Source organism: Garra rufa, chromosome 9, assembly GCF_049309525.1.
Source record: "Garra rufa chromosome 9, GarRuf1.0, whole genome shotgun sequence".
NCBI lineage: Eukaryota > Metazoa > Chordata > Actinopteri > Cypriniformes > Cyprinidae > Garra > Garra rufa.
The window spans coordinates 13,363,035-13,382,532 of NC_133369.1; the positions used below are offsets into that span (position 1 = coordinate 13,363,035).

General features: G+C 35.1%; 1 protein-coding gene across 1 annotated transcript; it reads left to right on the plus strand.

Annotated features, from left to right (window-relative positions):
* The first annotated feature begins 48 nt into the window (after positions 1-48).
* LOC141343333 (antigen WC1.1) lies at positions 49-19,461 on the plus strand. Its single transcript, XM_073847930.1, has 7 exons — positions 49-151; positions 389-1,926; positions 13,451-13,519; positions 15,953-16,243; positions 16,345-16,653; positions 18,986-19,048; positions 19,146-19,461. The coding sequence occupies exons 2-7, from the start codon at positions 1,791-1,793 to the stop codon at positions 19,334-19,336; spliced, it is 1,059 nt and encodes a 352-aa protein (XP_073704031.1). The 5' UTR covers positions 49-151; positions 389-1,790; the 3' UTR covers positions 19,337-19,461.
* Positions 19,462-19,498: the final 37 nt, after the last annotated feature.

Genomic DNA, 19,498 nt, shown 5'->3' on the forward strand with positions numbered 1-19,498 from the left:
GACACCATAAAGGCATTTTTTGCAGATTCCATATTTCTTCTATTTTGCAGATCCCTCTGCCATTGCAGGAAGGTTTTGTGAGGAAAATAGCCACTGGGATGCGAGCCTGTCCAAGAAGATAATGGTGCAGCTGACATTGTTAACATGCTGAGTGGGTAAAGTTGGATCCTCTTCAGTGCCATCAGAATGAGATTCCAAACAGTTAATAAAACATCACAATTTATAAGTAATCTGCATGACTCCAGTTGATTTAATTAATGTCTTGTGAAGTAAAAAACTTGTTTTTGTAAGAAATCAATCCATTTTTTGCACTCTCATTCTGATGGCACCCATTCACTACTAGATAATCCATTGGTGAGCAACTGACGTAATGCTTACTTTTTCCAAGTCTGTTTCGTTGAAGAAACAAGTCTACAACTTGGATGGCCTGTGGGTGAGTACATTTTTAGTAATTTGGGGAAGCTGTTTCTTTAAAGGAGTCTTATTATACTTTTTTTACTTTTTGAATTTTAGCCAGTGTGTGGTGTGTATGTTTGGGCATAAAAAAATCTCTTACATTTCTCGTGATATCTTAATAAACAAGCCATATCCATAGGGTTATCTAAAGGGACTCTGATTCTGATGGCACCCATTCACTGTAGAGCAGGGTTCCTCAAATCTTACCCTGGAGGGCCAATGCGCTGCAGAGTTTAGCTCCAACCCTGATCAAACTTACCTACTTGTGATTCTCTAATGATCCTGGAGACCTTGATTAGCATGCTCAGGTGTGTTTGATTAGGGTTAGCGCTGAACTCTTTAGGAAAATGGATCTCGTGGGCCAGATTTGAGGATCCCTGCTGTAGAGAATCCATTGGTCAGCAGTTGATGTAATGCTTACTTTGGGTGTGGGTGAGTACAGTTTAGCAATTTGGGGGAGCTGTTTCTTTAAAGGAGTCTTATTATACTTTTTTACTTTTTGAATTTTAGTCAGTGTGTGGTGTGAATGTTGGGGCACAAAAAACATCTACAAAGTTAAAAAAATCTCAAATTCCATTCCATGGGAAGACATTTAGTTTTTAAAAACTCCCTTTTCAAGAACTTCAACAAATGTCTCCTTTGAACTACAGTGTTTGGTTTTCGGATGCTATGATGTCACAACATAAATCCTGCCTACGGAAATTCGAATCATTGGAGGGTGGGGAGGGACGAGATGGGGGATTCGCCTAACTTTAGCAATGTAGTATGGACAGCCGCTTCTGGGATGCTTCAGCGAGCCGCAGGGCGGCTTTTATAAATGCAAGCATTGACTAAATTGTCCGTGAACTGCTCCGGTAGCCGTGCTGGAGCCACGCCGTTGATATGTGCGGTATAAAGAGGTGAAACACATGCGGAGCCGTGGCTGATGTAAACACAAGCATTGACTGGAGTGACGATCATCAGTTGCCACGTCGGTGCCACGCAGTAGATGTGTGCAGTGTGTGGTAAGAGATTTACTTATCATACAGTGTAGATAGCTTCACTAACTTTATGCTGGAGCTGGTTTTGGGCATGTAAATAATAAAATTAATTAGCACAGTAATGATAATATTATGTATCGGTGATCTCACAGGCTGACGATAGGATCAACACTGCTGTAGCGTATTATTTACTCACTTAGGTCAGCAGGACGATGAGAGGACTATGAATAATCAAGCCGGGATCAGCAAGAGAGAGAGCGATCCAAGCGGCACATTCCAGGAAAGCCGCAACACATTCCGCCAGACGGAGATCAAGCAGCAGATGAGCGGTTGCACCACTGGAAGTAGCACACGATGGTCAGGAACAGACGAGAGTCAAATCATCATGTACTGTCCGTCATCGTTTACAGTCCATGCAGGCAGGCAGAAAAGGATGGAGAACCAAACATCAATCGCAGTCCAGAACGAGAGGAGGGCAAGCAGCTGGCCAGTAAGTGCGAATAATCCAGGCAGTGACAGAATTAACTAAATAAATGAAAAAACAAAAAGCAACACAACATAACTAAGAGAACAAAGCAAAACGTGCAAGTGAAGCTTGAGTAACAAAACACACTGGCAAAGAAAGACGTGAAAACAAGACATTTAAATGAGGAATTAATAAGAAAATGACAAACAGCTGCGAGAACGTGCACGACCGCACTGATTGCGAAACACAATCAGCTGAGTGCTGTCAGCACTTGCAGACAAAAACAAAAACAAAACTTAGTGCAGCAGAAAAGAGAAGTCGATCAAACCCGAGCCCTGACATCCAATGTGTTTTTGTAAGAAAATTATCCATATTTAAAACATAAGAATCACTTTAATCTAGCTTGCTGCTTTTGGGAAGTCTAAGCTGTTCGCCAATTAAAATTATTAACCAATCACAACACAACCCGGAACTAATCAAGCCATTTGTGCCAGCCTGGGGGACCCACTGCTCTGCACATTTTGTGTGTCTCTCTTATTTACCACACCTGATGCAGTTCATCAGCCCGTTAGAAGAGAGATCCATGTACTTAACTGAGTGTGTCAGATAAGGGATACATACAAAATGTGCAGAGCTGTGGGTCCCCAGGACCAGGATTGAAAACTACTGCACCCCCAAAACAAAATAAAGACTTTTAAAACAGGATAATAGGACCCTTTTAAAGACAGAGGGAGTTCGATCTCACTGTCTCACACATGTGGCAGTTCAGATAGCATGAAGATTGTTCTTTGAGCGTCATACAGGGTTGCCAGGGGAACTGTGTCGTACATAAAGGATTTACTGAACAAGTAAATAGCATTAGTAAGAAGTGGGACTTAGAAATGCCATGTTGTTGACATCAAGTGCCCTCGAACAAAAACACAGACACTCACAATTACTGTGTTGCACAGTTCATCTTCATCTTCCTGAGACATCCGGGGAATAAAACACGAATTACTGTCTAAATTGAACACATTTGCAACAAAGTAAAAAAAAGCAAATTAATCAATTATTGTAAGGAGTCTGCTGTGCTTCTTTTGCGTTGTGTGGTAATTATTATTTTGCTCTTGTTGTGCAGTTGAGCAAAGGCTTGAGCCAGCATTTAATAGGATAAAAGTGAAAGAAGCTTTTTCTTGGAACAATGATGCTGAATACATTAAGGACACCAAGTCAAAACTGTACTTTCAATGCATTTAAAAGATTATCCCTATCTAGCTTTTTTTGCGCCACGGGTGCCAATTGATCTTCCTTATGACAAGGTCAATTAAGACAGTTTTTGTCAGTTCAGTTATGATAATATGACCTTTTTGAGACTCATTACTAATGCTTAAGTTCACTTGATAGCTTAGCCTTACAGGCCAAGTTGGTTCAATGGCCAATTTTTTGTTCTTCTTTAGAAAACCATGATGTAATTCAACAACTGCGAAAATCATGGCAGCTTACAGCACTGTGTATCTATCTACCATCAAAAATGCTAAAGTACACTACAAATAATAGATCAGCATAGAGCAATAAGAAATGGACAGCACTGTGTTGCAGCTCATGGTGAAATCTAGTAGATTGTGCAACAAAGTAAGGTTGTGCAGAGCAGAATGCATGCGTTGCGTAGGATGTCAAAAAGAGCTGTTAGATGTGACAGCATTCAGAAACAGACAGTTTCTTAATCCATTTAGCTTCTCAGCCTTTGGTTTATCTAATTTAAATGTGATTCAGTTGTGAGGAACTAAATGTGTGATGGCACGTTATGTCATTCTAGTCCAGTATTTATATTTGTGTCATATAAATACTTAGAAATAATAATAAAAGTAATTTGGTTATGTATTATTTCTAATTCAGTGATAGAATAATTCACTCAACTGATTTATTCAAGAATGAAACATGGCAGAGTGCATTATTAAATCATTCACTCAACTGATGAAAACTCTCATTCATTAATTTACGAAACTTAAAGACATGTACAGATAGTGCAAGATAGGAAATGTTTATTTAATAAAGATGATTCTAAAATAAAAATAGATTTTAAGACAGGACAGAAGATGGCAGTAATGCAAATTGAATTCTAGCTGCCATAAAACCTTAAAGAAAAAGGAGGAGGAATCATCTGTCAAAAACAAAGAAGCTGTCTAAAATGTAAGTTATTTAACATCTACTGCTATTGTAGATTTTGTAGAAAAGCAGTGTAATGTTTGTAATCATGCGTAGTGTCTGTAAAAACCTGACAAATACACAGATCTGGCAAGTGAGCTTTCATCTGCACCATTTTTGGAGGGTAAGAACACTGCTTTGTTCTCACTGACACAAACGAGTCCGTTTTTGAAAGAATGCTCAATTCTAACTTGCAATTTACTGCCCGTGAACACTTGTTTGTGTACAAGCTCAAGCTGTTCATTTATTGCCTTTAACTTGTTAAAGAAAAAAAAATTGTAGCACCAACAGGCTTTTTGTTTCGGTGGTATGGAGTCACATACAGTTGAGGTCAAACATACACCTTGCACCTTGCAGAATCTGCAAAATGTGAATTATTTTTACCAAAATAAGAGTGAACATACACAATGCATGTTATATTTTATTTACTACTGACCTGAATAAGATATTTCACATAAAATATGTTTACGTATAGTCCACTTAAAATAATAGTTGAATTTATAAAAATGTTCAAAAGTTTACATACACTTGATTCTTAATACTGTGCTGTTACCTGAATGATCCACTGCTGTGTGTGTACTTATATTTTTTTGTTTAGTGATAGTTGTTCATGAGTCCCTTGTTTTTCCTGAACAGTTAAATTGCCCACTGTTCTTTTGAAACATCTTCAGGTCCCACAAATTATTTGGTTTTTCAGCATTTTTGTCTACTTGAACCCTTTCCAACAAAGACTGTATGGTTTTGAGATCCGTCTTTTCACACTGAGGGACTATGCAACTATTACAGAAGTTTCAAATGCTAACTGATGCTTTAGAAGAAAGAAGATCAGGGTAAATGTAACTTATTTTGTCCTTTGGGAAACGTGCACGTATCTTCTATAGCTTATAGAAAGAAATATGATTATTAGGCAAAATAAGAAAAATGTACACATCTTCATTTATTCTGTTCAAAAGTTAACACCTCTGGCTCTTAATGCATCGTTTTTTTCTTCTGGAGCATCAGTGACAATTTGAACCTTTGTAATAGTTGCATATGAGTCTCTTAGTTGTCCTCAATGTGAAAAGATGGATCTCAAAATCATGCAGTCATTGTTGGAAAGGGTTAAAATATATAAAAATGTTGAAAAACCAAAGAATTTGTGGGACCTGAATGCTTTTTCTGAAGAACTACTGCAGATCATTCAGGTAACAACACAGTATTAAGAAGTGTATGTAAACTTTTGAACAGGGTAATTTTTTATTAATTCAACTATTATTTTCTCTTGTGGACTATATCTAAACGTCTTTTATGTGAAATATCTTTTTCAGATCAATGCTTAATAAAAAATAACATGCATTTTGTATGATCCCTCTTATTTTGGTAAAATAATTAACATTTTGGAGATTATGTAAACTTTGTGACCATAAATGTAGGTATAGGCTATACCTTATGATTGTTAAGATAATGTGGGACTGTCAGTGACAACTCTGGGTGGAGTTACATTGAAGATGCTTATTTTTGACATTTAGTCGAAGTGTTTCTTAGTCTGGTTACATCAGGTCATCTAATTGTCATGTAATAATGAGTTGTCAGAAAAACCTGCAAAAGTATATTAAAAACATGCAAAGTGAAAAGACTTTGATAAAATAGGATGCGCAAGAATATGACTATAATATTCTCTCTCTCTCTGTGTGTGTGTGTGTGTGTGTGTGTGTGTGTGTGTGTGTGTGTGTCCTCAATGGAAAAGAGGACAAAGATGTAATCACACATTTGACAGGCAAACACCGTTCAGTGAAACTAAGGTTAAAAAAAAGATAGGTTTGATGTCTCATCCTTCAAATGTTGGTCAGGGACGTTCTTTCTATGCACTTATGTATGAATCATTTATGAAATGATTCATTTTTAATGAATGTTTTGTGGTATAGGCTGCTCTTTGGCATGTGAGTGTTGCAAGAACACTTGAGGAATCTCAAGATCCTTTTACATTCCTGTTGTGTTCTGTTTTAATTACTGCCACCAACATGCAAATTGTCATGATAATTAAGAATGAAGCATTACCATTTGCATTAGTCATGGACTGTTCATAAAGAGGCAAACATCACCAGCTCTATGACAGTAAAGTCTGTTGAGGCCAATTCACGTGGACAGTTTGCTTGTTGTCATGCTTTCATTGGAGAACCAGGACCAAAGGAGTGACAGAAAAGGCAGTTTAAATGACACAAAAGTATATCCCACAGGAAAGATTATATTTGTTGTTTATTTGAGAGTTTTAATTATTAATAAGCTGGTCGATTATTAATTTTCACTATCATGTAAACACAAAACTCTAGCTTCAGGATATTTCATAGAAACGTTGTTTCTAGTATAGGTCAAGATCTCAGAAAGAAAGTAGTTGTTGGTTGCCTGTGAAAAGAGACATGATTGAACTTTGCATTATATGCCTTAATTGAGGTCAGAGAACTCCTTATTGAATAGTATAAAATGACATACTGTGTCATAATGGATAATTGTGAAATTGGTTGGTCTGTGTGGGGGTCTGAGTAAAAATAAAAGTCTATTAACAAAATGTCACCTGAATGACCTGAGCTGTAGGTGTACTGGATGAAATACACTGCTGTCACTGATTTTCACAAAATTTTAGTGAAGTGTTGAGAATGAGATTATTTCCAACAAAATACCCTGCAGCGGATTTCATTCAAACCAGATTCGCTTTTGAGAATAACAGGCCGTACAAAAGCAAAATGTTGACAGCGTCTTGAAAAACATTGTGTGATGTGCAGCATATGAACATGTTTGTTTTATCAATCAAACAATTATAGAGTGACATTTCCAGATATTGAATTAGATTTTTGTTTTATCGACACTTGAGATTTTTATGTCCGTCAAAATTATTTTCCAGTCAGCTGCTAACCTGTGTTCCTCAATTTGTTGATAAAATAACCTGCAATTTCAGCTCAGTCAGTGTGACTATAAATCTGTTTCATGCCACAATAGTCATTTGTTGTTTGGTAGCTAATGTGGCACGACCTCCGATAAGTGGATTTATTGAAGATGTTTCTTGGAAAATGAGTTCCAGGAGGAGCCTGGAGGAGCCTGCATGAACTGTGCCTGTAGAACAAATGCTCTCATCTTTAGAGCATAATTTAATATAACTTAATTATTAAACGTGTTTTATTTTACACTTTACTTATACAAGGAATACTTACTTCTAATTGGTCAGTTGTAGGGTTGCAAACATTTGGAAAATTTCCATTAAATTTTGGAAACATTCCAGAAATTTTGGAAACTTTCCAAGATTTTTTTGAAATCTTCCTGGAATTTTTGGAAAGTTTCCGGAAATTTACTGGAAATTTTCCACCCCTTTGCAACCCTAGTCTGTTGTACTCAATATTTGACTATTGTCCATGGCAACATACCCGGTCTTCTGTAACACTTTTCAGAAATGCAATTTCTCAATGAAGTCATCTTGTGACTGAAAATTTGTTCGCTACCAACTAACCAAGTAAAACTGGAATTGGAGGGCATTAGTATACATTTTAATATACAGTTGAGGTCAAAAATTTACATTCACCTTGCAGAATCTGCACAATGTTAATTATTTACCAAAATAAGAGGGATAGTACAAAATGCATGTTATTTTTTATTTATTACTGATCTGAATAAGATATTTCACATAAAGGATGTTTGCATATAGTCCACAAGAAAAAAAAAGTTGAATTTATAAAAATGACACCCTTGAAAAGTTAAATACACTTGATTCTTAAAACTGTGTTGTTACCTGAATAATTCATAGCTGTTTTTTTTATTTTTATTTTTTTATTTAGTGATTGTTCACAAGTCACAAGTAAAGTCTGTTGAGGCCAATTCACTTGGACAGTTTGCTTGTTGTCATGCTTTCATTGGAGAACCAGGACCAAAGGAGTGACAGAATAGGCAGTTTAAATGATACAAAAGTATATCCCACAGGAAAGATTATATTTGTGGTTTATTTTAGAGTTTTAATTATTAATAAGCTGGTTGATTATTAATTTTCACTATCATGTAAACACAAAATTCTAGCTTCAGGATATTTCATAGAAACGTTGTTTCTAGTACTATAGGTCAAGATCTCAGAAAGAAAGTAGTTGTTGGTTGCCTGTGAAAAGAGACATGATTGAACTTTGCATTATATACTCACACATATTTAGTGATTGTTCACAAGTCCTGCACACTTTTCTTCAGAAAAATCCTTTAGATCCCACAAATTCTTTGGTTTTTCAGCATTTTTGTGTATTTGAACCCTTTACAACAATGGCTGTAAGATTCTGAAATTCATACTGTCACACTGAGGACAGCTGAGGGACTTTAGAGCTGGGGGTGAAAACTTTCGAACAGAATGAAGATCTGTATATTTTTCTCATTTTGTCTTAATATAGATATTTTTTTAAATTTAGTACTGCGTTTCAAAAGCCACATATTCTTACATGTTTCCCAGAAGACAAAATCAGTTAAATTTACCCTAATCATTAAATTTAAAAAGTTTCACCCCTCGACTCTTTATGCTTCATGTTTAAGAGCCGGGGGTGAAAACTTTTGAACAGAATGAAGATGTTTACATTTTTCTTATTTTGCCTAAATATTTTTTTTTTTTCATTTAGTACTGCCTTTCAGAAGCTACAGAAGATATCTAGAAGATATCTTATCCATCAAAATGTGTCACTTGTCCTTAAAATTATGGTACTGTTCAAGTACTTTTAGTCAGCAAGAATGAATTAAATTGATCAAAAGTGACAGTAAAACCATTGAGAATGTTTTAAAACATTTGCATTTCAAATAAATGCTGTTCTTTCGAACTTTAAATTCACCAAAGTGAATCACATCACAGCAATTTTTTTTTACTCAGCAGTGTTTCGACCAGCAAATCATCTTTCCTCTGGCTGCCAATGCAGCCGCAGCAGTCTGCCTGAAATCACATACCAACATGAAACGGATGTGTACTCACACATCTAAAGATTATAAATAGCGGATAGTGGACACTAGTCCTATTTACACATTTTAACTGTATTTCAAAATCATCTGATAACACTAGAGCTTCCCCTTGTGGTTGTGCACAGATATGCAGCTAGCTAGGACAACTAAATTAGAAGATTAGATGAGCTAGGTTTTTACATTTTATACAAAACATACATATGAGAGGTGCTTGCTTTTCCTTTAATGAAATTTATACACAATGAAATTGCAAGTTAAAGTATAATCTTTAAAGGTGCTCTCTTTGTGCGGTCAACCAGGTCAGGTCTTTAACCACTAAGCCACCACCCCATAAGGCTCAGTTCATTCTGTGGGTAGAAGCTGCATTAGATCTGCAACGTCTGAGTGAGTCTCAGTTTGAGTAATCCCCAAAAATATGGTTAGATCACCACACTTAAAGTCCACATGAAAGAAAGGTCAAGTTATTTTATATTGTCATTTCGATAGTCGACATAAAGCATTTTCTACAGTTTCCCAGTGCAAGCAGCCGGATATTATATTCAACATTACCAGTCGAAAGTTTTTGAACAGTTTTCCAAATGTTTTTCAAAGAATTCTCTTTTGTGCAGCAAGCCTGCGTTTACTTGATCTAAAATACAGCAAAAGCACTATTTTACTGTTTAAAATACTGCTTTCTAATTAAATATATTATAAAATGTCATTTATTTCTGTGATCAAATCTAAATGTTCAGCATCATTACTTCAGTCTTCAGTGTCACATGATCCTTCAGAAATCATTCTAATATGCTGATTTTCTGTTCAAGAAACATTTTATTATTATTATTATTATTATTATTATTATTATAAATACTTATAACAATTGAGTAGATTTTCAGACGAGGGAAGGATGCTTTAAATTGATTAAAAGTGATGAAAGAGACATTTATAATGTTACAAAAGATTACTATTTCACATAAATGCTGTTCTTCTGAACTTTCTATTCATCAAAGAAACCTGCAAAAGTTCTACTCAGCTGTTTTCAACACAATAATAATAGTAAATGTTTTTTGAGCAGCAAATCAGAATATTAATGATTTCTGAAGGGTCATGTAAATAAATTAATGATGCTTTGAAATCACAGAAATAAAATAAAATAAAATACAGTATACAATGACTCTTAACTGGTTTTACATTGGAAAAGTTAAGTCAAGTAACAATTTAACACAGTACTGTTATCAAGAAAGAAATTGGCCTCTACACCGTTGAAACTGGCAGCCAATAATTTACCACCAAACACATTGTGGTTGGCACAAACAAATGACTATTTTCAATGCAAGTGAACCCATATTTAATGTAGTCTTTGTCATATTTGCTTTTCACCTTGCACTGTTTTATTTATAGTTTTTAAAGATGAAGGTATGTCCTGCAACCTGTCCATGTTGGCTTCTCTGCCTAATTTGGCTGGCGTGTACCAAATGACAGATACATTTACATGAAAAAAACATTTGATTGGACACATGGCCTTTGATGTCAACAACAAATGATATGGGAAGCCTTTTTTCCACCATTTTGAAAGCCTATTTATTTTGCTAGATGGATATTATTATTTGCATTTGGCTTTATTCTCCACTCCCAAACATTTTTGGGCCAAAATATCTCTATAATGCTGTAGAAGTCCAATAGGACTGCTTTTCATGTAAAAATGTCTTAAAATTGTAATTTAGGCTTGACGATAATAATAGACAATTCATGTACTGACAGCTGTATTTATCGTCCCTTCAATTCATTAATTGCATGCCAGGCCAGTGATGAAGATGAATTAGGCTTCATGATGAATTCTTAATCGATTCTGCCTAGCTTGAGCATTTTATTTGACTACTCAAAGAAACTCAATAAAATTCCATAATGAACTGAAGGGAAATGAAAATGGTTTCACAATGTTGCCAGAATCAAAATAACTCCATTAGCCGCTAAAAACACTTTGGAACAGTCCAAAATGAAGTGAAAACTTCTACACCGCAAACATGGGTACTTGACCTGTGATGGTAGCAAAATAGAGTGTGCATTTGTGGTAGGGAGTGCATTTGTGAGGCATGATGCTCAGATTCGCCCCGTAGTGGAAACCACATGCAGCAACTGCACAAACACCAAAGGCTGAAGGTGCAGGGTCACGTTTTTCAGTCAGAGTAATTCTCTGTCAGGGACGAACAGAAAGCTTTGGCTGTTAGGCTGACTGACTGAGAGATGCCTCTTCTGCTGCTGTGTGTTGTTCTCCAGGCTTGGTCCTTGTCTCAAGGTAAAATGGTTCTGGTGTATGCTTTGTGTAGGCAGACTAGGTCTTTCATTTAGAGAGCTTGCAATTGTAATATTCAATATTCTGGCAGTTTTTAAAACTTATTATAATAGTTAATAAAGAACCTAGCGCTTTCTCTATTAAGTCAGTGCTAATTGAGCAGAGAGGTTGTTAAATTCTCAAAGGGTGTTGCACAATCCGCTCTTGAGAGACAATCACTATCATAGATGGAAATCAAATGTGCACTTTCAACAAAAGACTTGGTGTAAGACACGCTTTGTGGTTGAAACAAAGCTCAGTTTAACTAATGCAGCACAATGCAACCTGAAGGCTTTTTTAAAAAGTGATAAAAGAAAGTTCAGCGATGCCTCGACTCCTTAGCCGCTTTTCTAAAGAGCTGTTTAAACAAAGTGCAACCGGAGATTCGTTGATGCACTTCAGTGCACTATGACACATTGGTAAATAATAAGATGAACTTCACAGAAGATTGAATGGAAGGAAAAATGACTTAATTTGTCAAATGCATATGATGGCTAAAAATAAAGAACGGTAAATCTTACCACTGTATTTTCCTAACAGCCATTTTTAGAACTACATAGTTCATTTAGATTGCGTACAACGACATACGGGTGTTATAGACATTTGCAAGGCTCTACATTTATAGAAGAGTGTTTCAATAATGGAATAAGTCAATTGTTGTAAATTTTCTCCAAAGCCCTGTTATAAACAATGCATTGATCTTGACAAAAATACAGCATACAATTTGTATTTTGAGTAAATAGTGCACATAATCTTCAAAGAAAATTTGCGCAAATGTATTTTGTTTTGTTCATTTTAATTATCTTCTTTTGTAATACAACAAACCCATTGTTTTAGATAATGTTAAACTATTAATTATAAAACTAAAAACTTAATTTGTGTTTGTCCTTTGTGACCCTGGACCACAAAACCAGTCTTAAGTAGCACGGGTATATTAATAGCCCAAAATACACTATATGGGTCAAAATTTTGTCTTTTATGCCAAAAATCATTAGGATATTTAGTTAAGATCATGTTCCATGAAAATATTATGTAAATTTCCTACCGAAACTATATCAAAACTTAATTCTTGATTAGTATATGCATTGCTAAGAGCTTCATTTGGACTTTAAAGGTGAATATTTAGATTTTTTTTGCATCAGCTTTCAGATGACGTATAAATCTCAATTTCAAAAAATTGACCCTTATGACTGGATTTGTGGACCAGGGTCACATTTTATATGTTAAATCCAAGAGTAATATTTTAGAATGAGCATAAATTATTTAGATTTTATTTAGCATAAAAGATTTAATTATTTAGACTAAATTATTAGAGTGTTGTAAGTTTACACTTCATTTTATGTAATTTTAAGTACTTAATTTTAATTTTAATTACTTAATTTGAAGTAATTATTTTTTTTTTATTGTGTATTGTATAAATTATCCGTAGTGATGTTATTTCTTACATTTATTTCATTCTGTGTGAATAATTTTATGTACCAAAGCGGACTTAGACGTCAAGCCATTTTTGTAAGAAAAATGAATATTTTTATATTCTCTTATAATGTCTCAAGAGATTGAAAACATAGTGGTTAGTCACAAATGCAATTATCATTTTTCTGAATGAATTTCATACTGTGACTTTTAAAGTACGCTTTAATGACCAAGCCGAGTGTCGGCTCTGAGTGAGGCAGATGGAGAAACTAATTTAGACAACCATGCTGTGTTGAAACACAAGTTTAGCAGCCCTTTTATCTACTTTGCGTTAACACAGCAGGTTTTCAAGAAATAGTCCTCTAGTTATAAATAACTACAATTTCATATTGTATAAAACTGTCAAGATTTATCTACGTTTCAAACATATTCCATGTTGTAAATTTTCATGTTTTGACAAAGTCTTCAAAGGCAAGTCTTTGAATGCGAACTTTAAACTGCCAAGTTAACTTTGTTGTTTTTATGTTCCGCTTATTGACGAATATTATTTTTGCAGACAGTGAAGACTGATAGCAAACTGGAAGACTGTTTATTTAAGCACTTTTACGCTTTAGACTAACAGTGAGTTTTGCCTTCTGGCCTCAGGCAACATGTTCTCTGCAAAACTTATGATGTTTGTCTCTTCATCTTTAGGGCTCAATGGTACAGATGTCCAACCTTCCAAGAGTGTGACAAAGCATGCTGATCAGTCAGACAAACCGAGTAAGTTGAAGGATTACTTCTACTCTAAAAACATTCCTTTGAATGTTCATTTAAATCTTTCCTATCTTGTCTACATCTGCATCTTGTCTATATCAGTGTGTGCAGTTAGCAGAAATCTAGCAGCGATCAAAAAAGCAAGCTCATTTAAAAGAGGCCTGCAAAATCAAGCAGTTAATCAAGATGTTGAACAATATGCATGAGAACAGTGTTTGAGGTAGCCTGCTGAGACTAACCTCCTACCATCAAACAGAACAGAGAAAAGAAATCAGCAAGACCACCACAAGATTGCACAGAACTGTGAGAGCAATCTACTACCCCAGAGACAACCGCTTCATTTTATTGCACGCTACAATTCATTTTATCATCATTAAACACGTTTAATATGTGAACTAATAATGTAATGATGTTAACGCTGTACGCAATCACAGGCATTATACATGCAGAACGTAAAGAAAAGCTGGAGTCAAACAGAAATGTCCGTGCAATCTCTCGACCATATCCAACAATTAAGCACAACGTCATAATTTAGAATTTCTGTAATTACTGATTATGACAAAAACATTGCTTTATATAAAAATATTTAACACAATTTTGAGCCTTTCTACAGCATTACAGGAAGACGCTTAAATAATCTCAATCCATATTGTGTACAAATTTTTTTTTTTCAAAAATAAAAATATGTGTTTTATCGAAAATGGAATTTACCAACTAACATTTGCTTCCAAACTAGCAAGCCCTTTTGAGTGATGTTTTTAAAAAGTATTTATTATACACATTTTGTCTGTTTTTTTTTCACTTTGGTGCTTATTTAATGTTTAGTGTTAGACTGAAATGCCACAAATCAGGGTTTAATTTGTATACACATCCCAGATTATTAACAGGGTTGTAAAAAATAGTAAATGATAGTATATATAATAATAAATATTATATAAGAAAAAATATTCTTAAAATATTACAGTATATACAGTACAGTTTTTGTGTGCTTCTTTACCATTTATCATTTTATCATTCAAATGTCTGGGGTCCGGTAAATCTATTTATGTTTTTTAAAGAAGTATGTTATGCTCATATTTTTTGACAATGAGATTGAAAAAAAACAAACAAAAAAAAAAAAACTGAGAAATTGATATTTATACATCTGAAAGCTGGATAAATAAGATATCAATTGATGTATGATTTATTAGGATAGGGCAATATAGATACAACTATTTTAAAATCTGGAATCTGAGGGTGCAAAAACATCAAAATATTGAAAAAAATCCCCTTTAAAGTTCTCCAAATGAAGTTCTTAGCACTGCATGTTACTAATCAAAAATTAAGTTTTGATATTTTTACGGTAGGAAATTTACAAAATATCTTCATGGAACATGATCTTTACTTAATATCCTAATGATTTTTGGCATAAAAGAAAAATCTGTCATTTTGACCCATACAGTGTATTGTTGGCTATTGCTACAAATATACCCGTCCTACTTAAGACTGGTTTTGTGGTCCAGGGTCACAAATGGTTATATTGTGAAATTGCAATTTAAAATAAATGTTTTCTATTTTAATATGCTACAAAATGTGATTTACTGCTATGATTTACCCATTCTTCAGTGTCACATGATCATTCAAAAATCAATCTAATATGCTGATTGTCTGCTCAGAAAATATATTTCTTATTATTATCAATGTTAAAAACAGTTTGTGGAAACCTTGATACATTTTTTTTTCTCTGATGAATAGAATCTTCAAAAGAACAGCGTTTATTCGTAACTTATTATAACAATGTTGTTACCATCACTTTTGATCAATTTAATGCATCCTTCCTGAATTAAAGTAATAATTCATTTAAAAAAAAAATCCCCAAACCTTTGAACGGTAGTGTTTTTCACCACCACTCTGGTACATCAGACCAGTGACCTCTGACCCTGTTGAGAAGTCACCCCAAAAACAAGACCTTCAGAATGAGTCACAATTCCACAAATGATAGACACAGACACAATCTGCATCCTGTAGTTATAAATCAGGAGAACTTCATGCACTCAAACCACACTGCGGAGGCAATGTCATAAACTTTCTAAAAAAAAAAGTTCTTTCCCCGGTGTCCTCCATGCTACAATATGACATTTCCACAGGAAGTGACTCACGGGATGTGGCTGTGTTGCAGTGTACTGCTACAACGTTTTGCAACACAAAACAATGCCCCACGGTTTAGATATTCACTTTGCTGTTTGGGTCTAAATAAAAGTCTAGTGTCTGATGTACTAGAAATAAACACTGAGAACAGAATCAACACTCAGATAAGATCAGCGCCAGGATGCGATGTTGGAAAATTCTCTGACTCATCGCAGTATGCTGTAAAGATAAAAAAGTGAATGCATTCATTCAAAGTTAAGGCAGATGATTCAATGAAATCATTTAATGTTTTTTTCTGTCTCTCTGAACTAGTTGAGCTCTCCACACTAAGTCTCTCCGAGGGCTGCTCTGGTGTGCCTAGGGCTTTTTACAATAACACTACAGTTGATGTGACCCTCAACCTTTTGGATGCTCAGGAAAAGAGCAAGCTTGCTCTCCAAATCTGTGAACGTTTAAATTGTGGCCGTGTTTTCGAGCACAGCATGACTGCAACAGTGCACAATGGCACTTGTCTTGCAGACTGCATCCTGAGAGACTCAAAACTGCACAACTGCACTACAGCCACAAAAGGCGACTGCACGAATGCAACAAAAGTAATTTGCGGTGAGTCATCTGAGATCTTCTCAGAGATCTTTTGATAAGTGTTCTACTTTTTGTTTCATTGTTGTAATTGTGCTTTGTCTCGGCTGACCACTATTCTCCAGAGCACCAGGCTGTCCGGTTGGTTGGAGGACGTGATCGCTGTGCTGGACGGGTGGAGCTGCTGCATTCTGGGAGCTGGGGAACAGTATGTGATGATGATTTTGACATCTATAGTGGACATGTATTATGTGCCCAGCTGGGATGTGGTTTTGCAACAAGAGTGGACTTTTTTGGGCCTGGGATGGGTTCCATCCTCATCAGTAAAATGAAATGCAACGGCTCTGAGAGCAACTTATGGGAGTGCAGCTCAATCAACACCACTGCCAGTAACTATTGTGGACATAAGGAAGATGCCGGAGTTGTGTGTTCAGGTACTATATACACATTCTGTAGACTTAATGGGCAAGTGCTAAATAGCATACACAAAGGCGAATTGTAGTTTGCAACCCATTTTACTTCAGTACAGTCTAAAAAATGCTGGGTTGTTTCAACTAAACTTTGGGTCAACTTCGGACTAACCCAGTTTTTGGGTTAAAATTGTATTGAAAAATTTAACCCAACAGTTGGGTTAGTCTAAATTTGACCCAAAGTTGGGCTGAAACAACCCAGCATTTTTTAGATTGTAAAACGGCATGTTACAGAGTATTTCGCAGTATTTTCAATGGGAAAATAAATAGAATGGGCCATTTTTACTCATTAGGAGTGGTTTGAAAGATAAAAAGTGAACTTTACATATCAGATTGGAATATGCATGTTTGTTTAAACAGCATTAAATAGCCTTTTGATTTTAATTTTTAGTTTAAAAATTTTCCAAGCAGTCCACATGGCCTACATGATGTCGCAAGAAAAGAAAGCAAGTTATTATATTTAGATTAAAGATTACAAAGACATTTTGGGAGATGTAACGTACTTCTTATCGTAATATAAGTTATTATAAAGTTAATTATTATATAAGTTAAAATTATAGTAATAACAATAAGTTAGGTCAATTATGCACAATTATATGCAACTGAACCAAACCCTTTTTACCCTATACTAAGTGATGTGTAAGTATAGTAATTTTAGCATGGTGGTTAATTAACATTACTTATTACTTAAAAGCATAGTTTACCCAAAAATGAAAATTCTGTCATTAATTACTATTTTTGAAGAGATCTGAGAGATTTCTAACCCTGCTGTTACGTTTAGTTAGTCTAGGGGATAAAATAGAAACAAGCCATAAAAAGAAAGAGGGGAGATGTTGATGTATCCGTCTCCAGACCCAGAATCATGACACAACACCGTTTTGTTGTTCAAAGAGTGATAGCCATAAAGTGATCTTTTATTTAATAGACAATAATAATAAAAAAGTATAAGTAGTGAAAATATAATACAATTTACCTCAGGAAATGGGAGCCCCAAAATAACAAACTAAACAATCCATTAACTATTTTGAAAAGAAACTAACTTACCTAGTGAAAAAAAAAATACCCAAAAGAAAAACAATTCGCTTACCTTTCTCCCTGTCTATCCACAAAACAGGAGGAAAGGTTTAAATAAAAAACAAGGGACACCCCACTCTTTACAAATACCCTTCACAAATATATTCACTACATTGTTTGTCTGAGTATCGTTTGGGAATGGAGACATAAAGGAAAACATCAAGCGAGACGAATCGTCTCCCCTCTCTCCTGTCTTGGTTAGTTGTGGACCGCTTATATCTTGATGCTACTCAACAGCCCGGAAATCAGCAGCAGGTGTCCGCAATCTGCACAGACAACGACTAAAAAAATCCCAACAAAAACAGCGAACAAACACCAGAATGCAGAAACACATTAAAGAGAACCATACGTTACAAAACATACTGCATGGACAGCAATGCAACTACTTTCAAGGCCCAAAAAGAGTACAATGTAAAAAATTGTTGAATAATGTTGTTCTTTTCTTTGCGCACAAAAAGTATTCTTGAAGCTTCATAAAATTAAGGTTGAACCACTGATGTCACATGGACTATTTTATTGATGTCCTTACTATTTGAATGTTCCAGTTGCATTTGAACGTTTCAGTTGAATTGCTGTCTATGCAGAGTCAAAAGGCTCTCGGATTTCATTGAAAATATCTTAATTTGTGTTGCAAAAATTAACGAAGGTCTAACAGCTTTGGAACAACATGAGGGTGAGTAATTAATGACAGAATTTTCATTTTTGTGGGAGCTTTTTTATTAATTGTATAATTTACACTGTTAAAAAGACATCTTAAAATAAAGTGTAACCCATTTTTGCTTGAAGTAACATACACTGGTGAATCATTCAAGACCAGGACATGTAGTATGATAGTAAATAGGGGTAACTTCATGTTGACTTCATCATAACATTTGATTTACAGACACCAACTTTCTGTGTCAAATTTATTACTTAGCAACCAAATTTCCTGTGTGTATTTGAGGTTGTAGTACATGACCCCCTGAGGTGGAACGTTACCATAATTTCACTAAAACACAGGTCAGATTTAACTTTTTAGGGTGGTGGGGGAGAATTTCCATGTCAGTTGGTCTGAATAAACAAGACAGAAGTAGGGCAGGCTTACAACAGTATTTCTGAAATGTCAAAGCGCACATATATAAGCCTTTAGCTTGTTAGTGCCTTATTGTGAAATCCAGACTGTCAAGTCTTGCTAGTTTGTATTCCTTTGATGTATCCAATGGATTAAATGTCTTTCATACAGAAAGTGTTGAGTTCATACCCACGGACAACACAACCAAGCAGAACTTGACAACACTGGCAACAGGTGATGCTTTAGAACCTTCAGTTTTAAAAGAAAAATAAATAATTAAAAAACAGTGAAACAATCATTTCTGTTAATATAACCCTCTCTGTTTATTTAGTGGCATCTACAGTGGCAGCTACAGAAAGCAGCAGTGGAGTTTCAGCCGCAGCGATTGGCTGCATCATCTTATCTATTGCTCTGCTTATGTTTATTGTTTTAAATGCTGCTGCCTATGTGCACTTCAAAAGAGCAAAGGGCAAGTATAAGCACATTTTACATTCAAAAGCAGTACTCACTCATATCTGCTGAAGCATTGGAAACAGTGAAATCGAAATGTTGCAATAGGTTTAGAAAGCAAATACTATCTTCTGCACTAAAATACTTGACTTTACTGGCACCAAAAATATTTAAATAATCTTAGACACTTTACTCACAAGAAAATAGCAATCGGAAAATAAATAACACACGTTT

Coding starts and splice junctions, on each gene's coding strand:
- LOC141343333 (XM_073847930.1), top strand. CDS start 1,791: ATGGTCAGGAACAGACGAGAGTCAAATCATCATGTACTGTCCGTCATC. Junction 16,244..16,344: donor TGCAACAAAAGTAATTTGCG/GTGAGTCATCTG, acceptor ACTATTCTCCAG/AGCACCAGGCTGTCCGGTTG. Junction 19,049..19,145: donor CTTGACAACACTGGCAACAG/GTGATGCTTTAG, acceptor CTGTTTATTTAG/TGGCATCTACAGTGGCAGCT.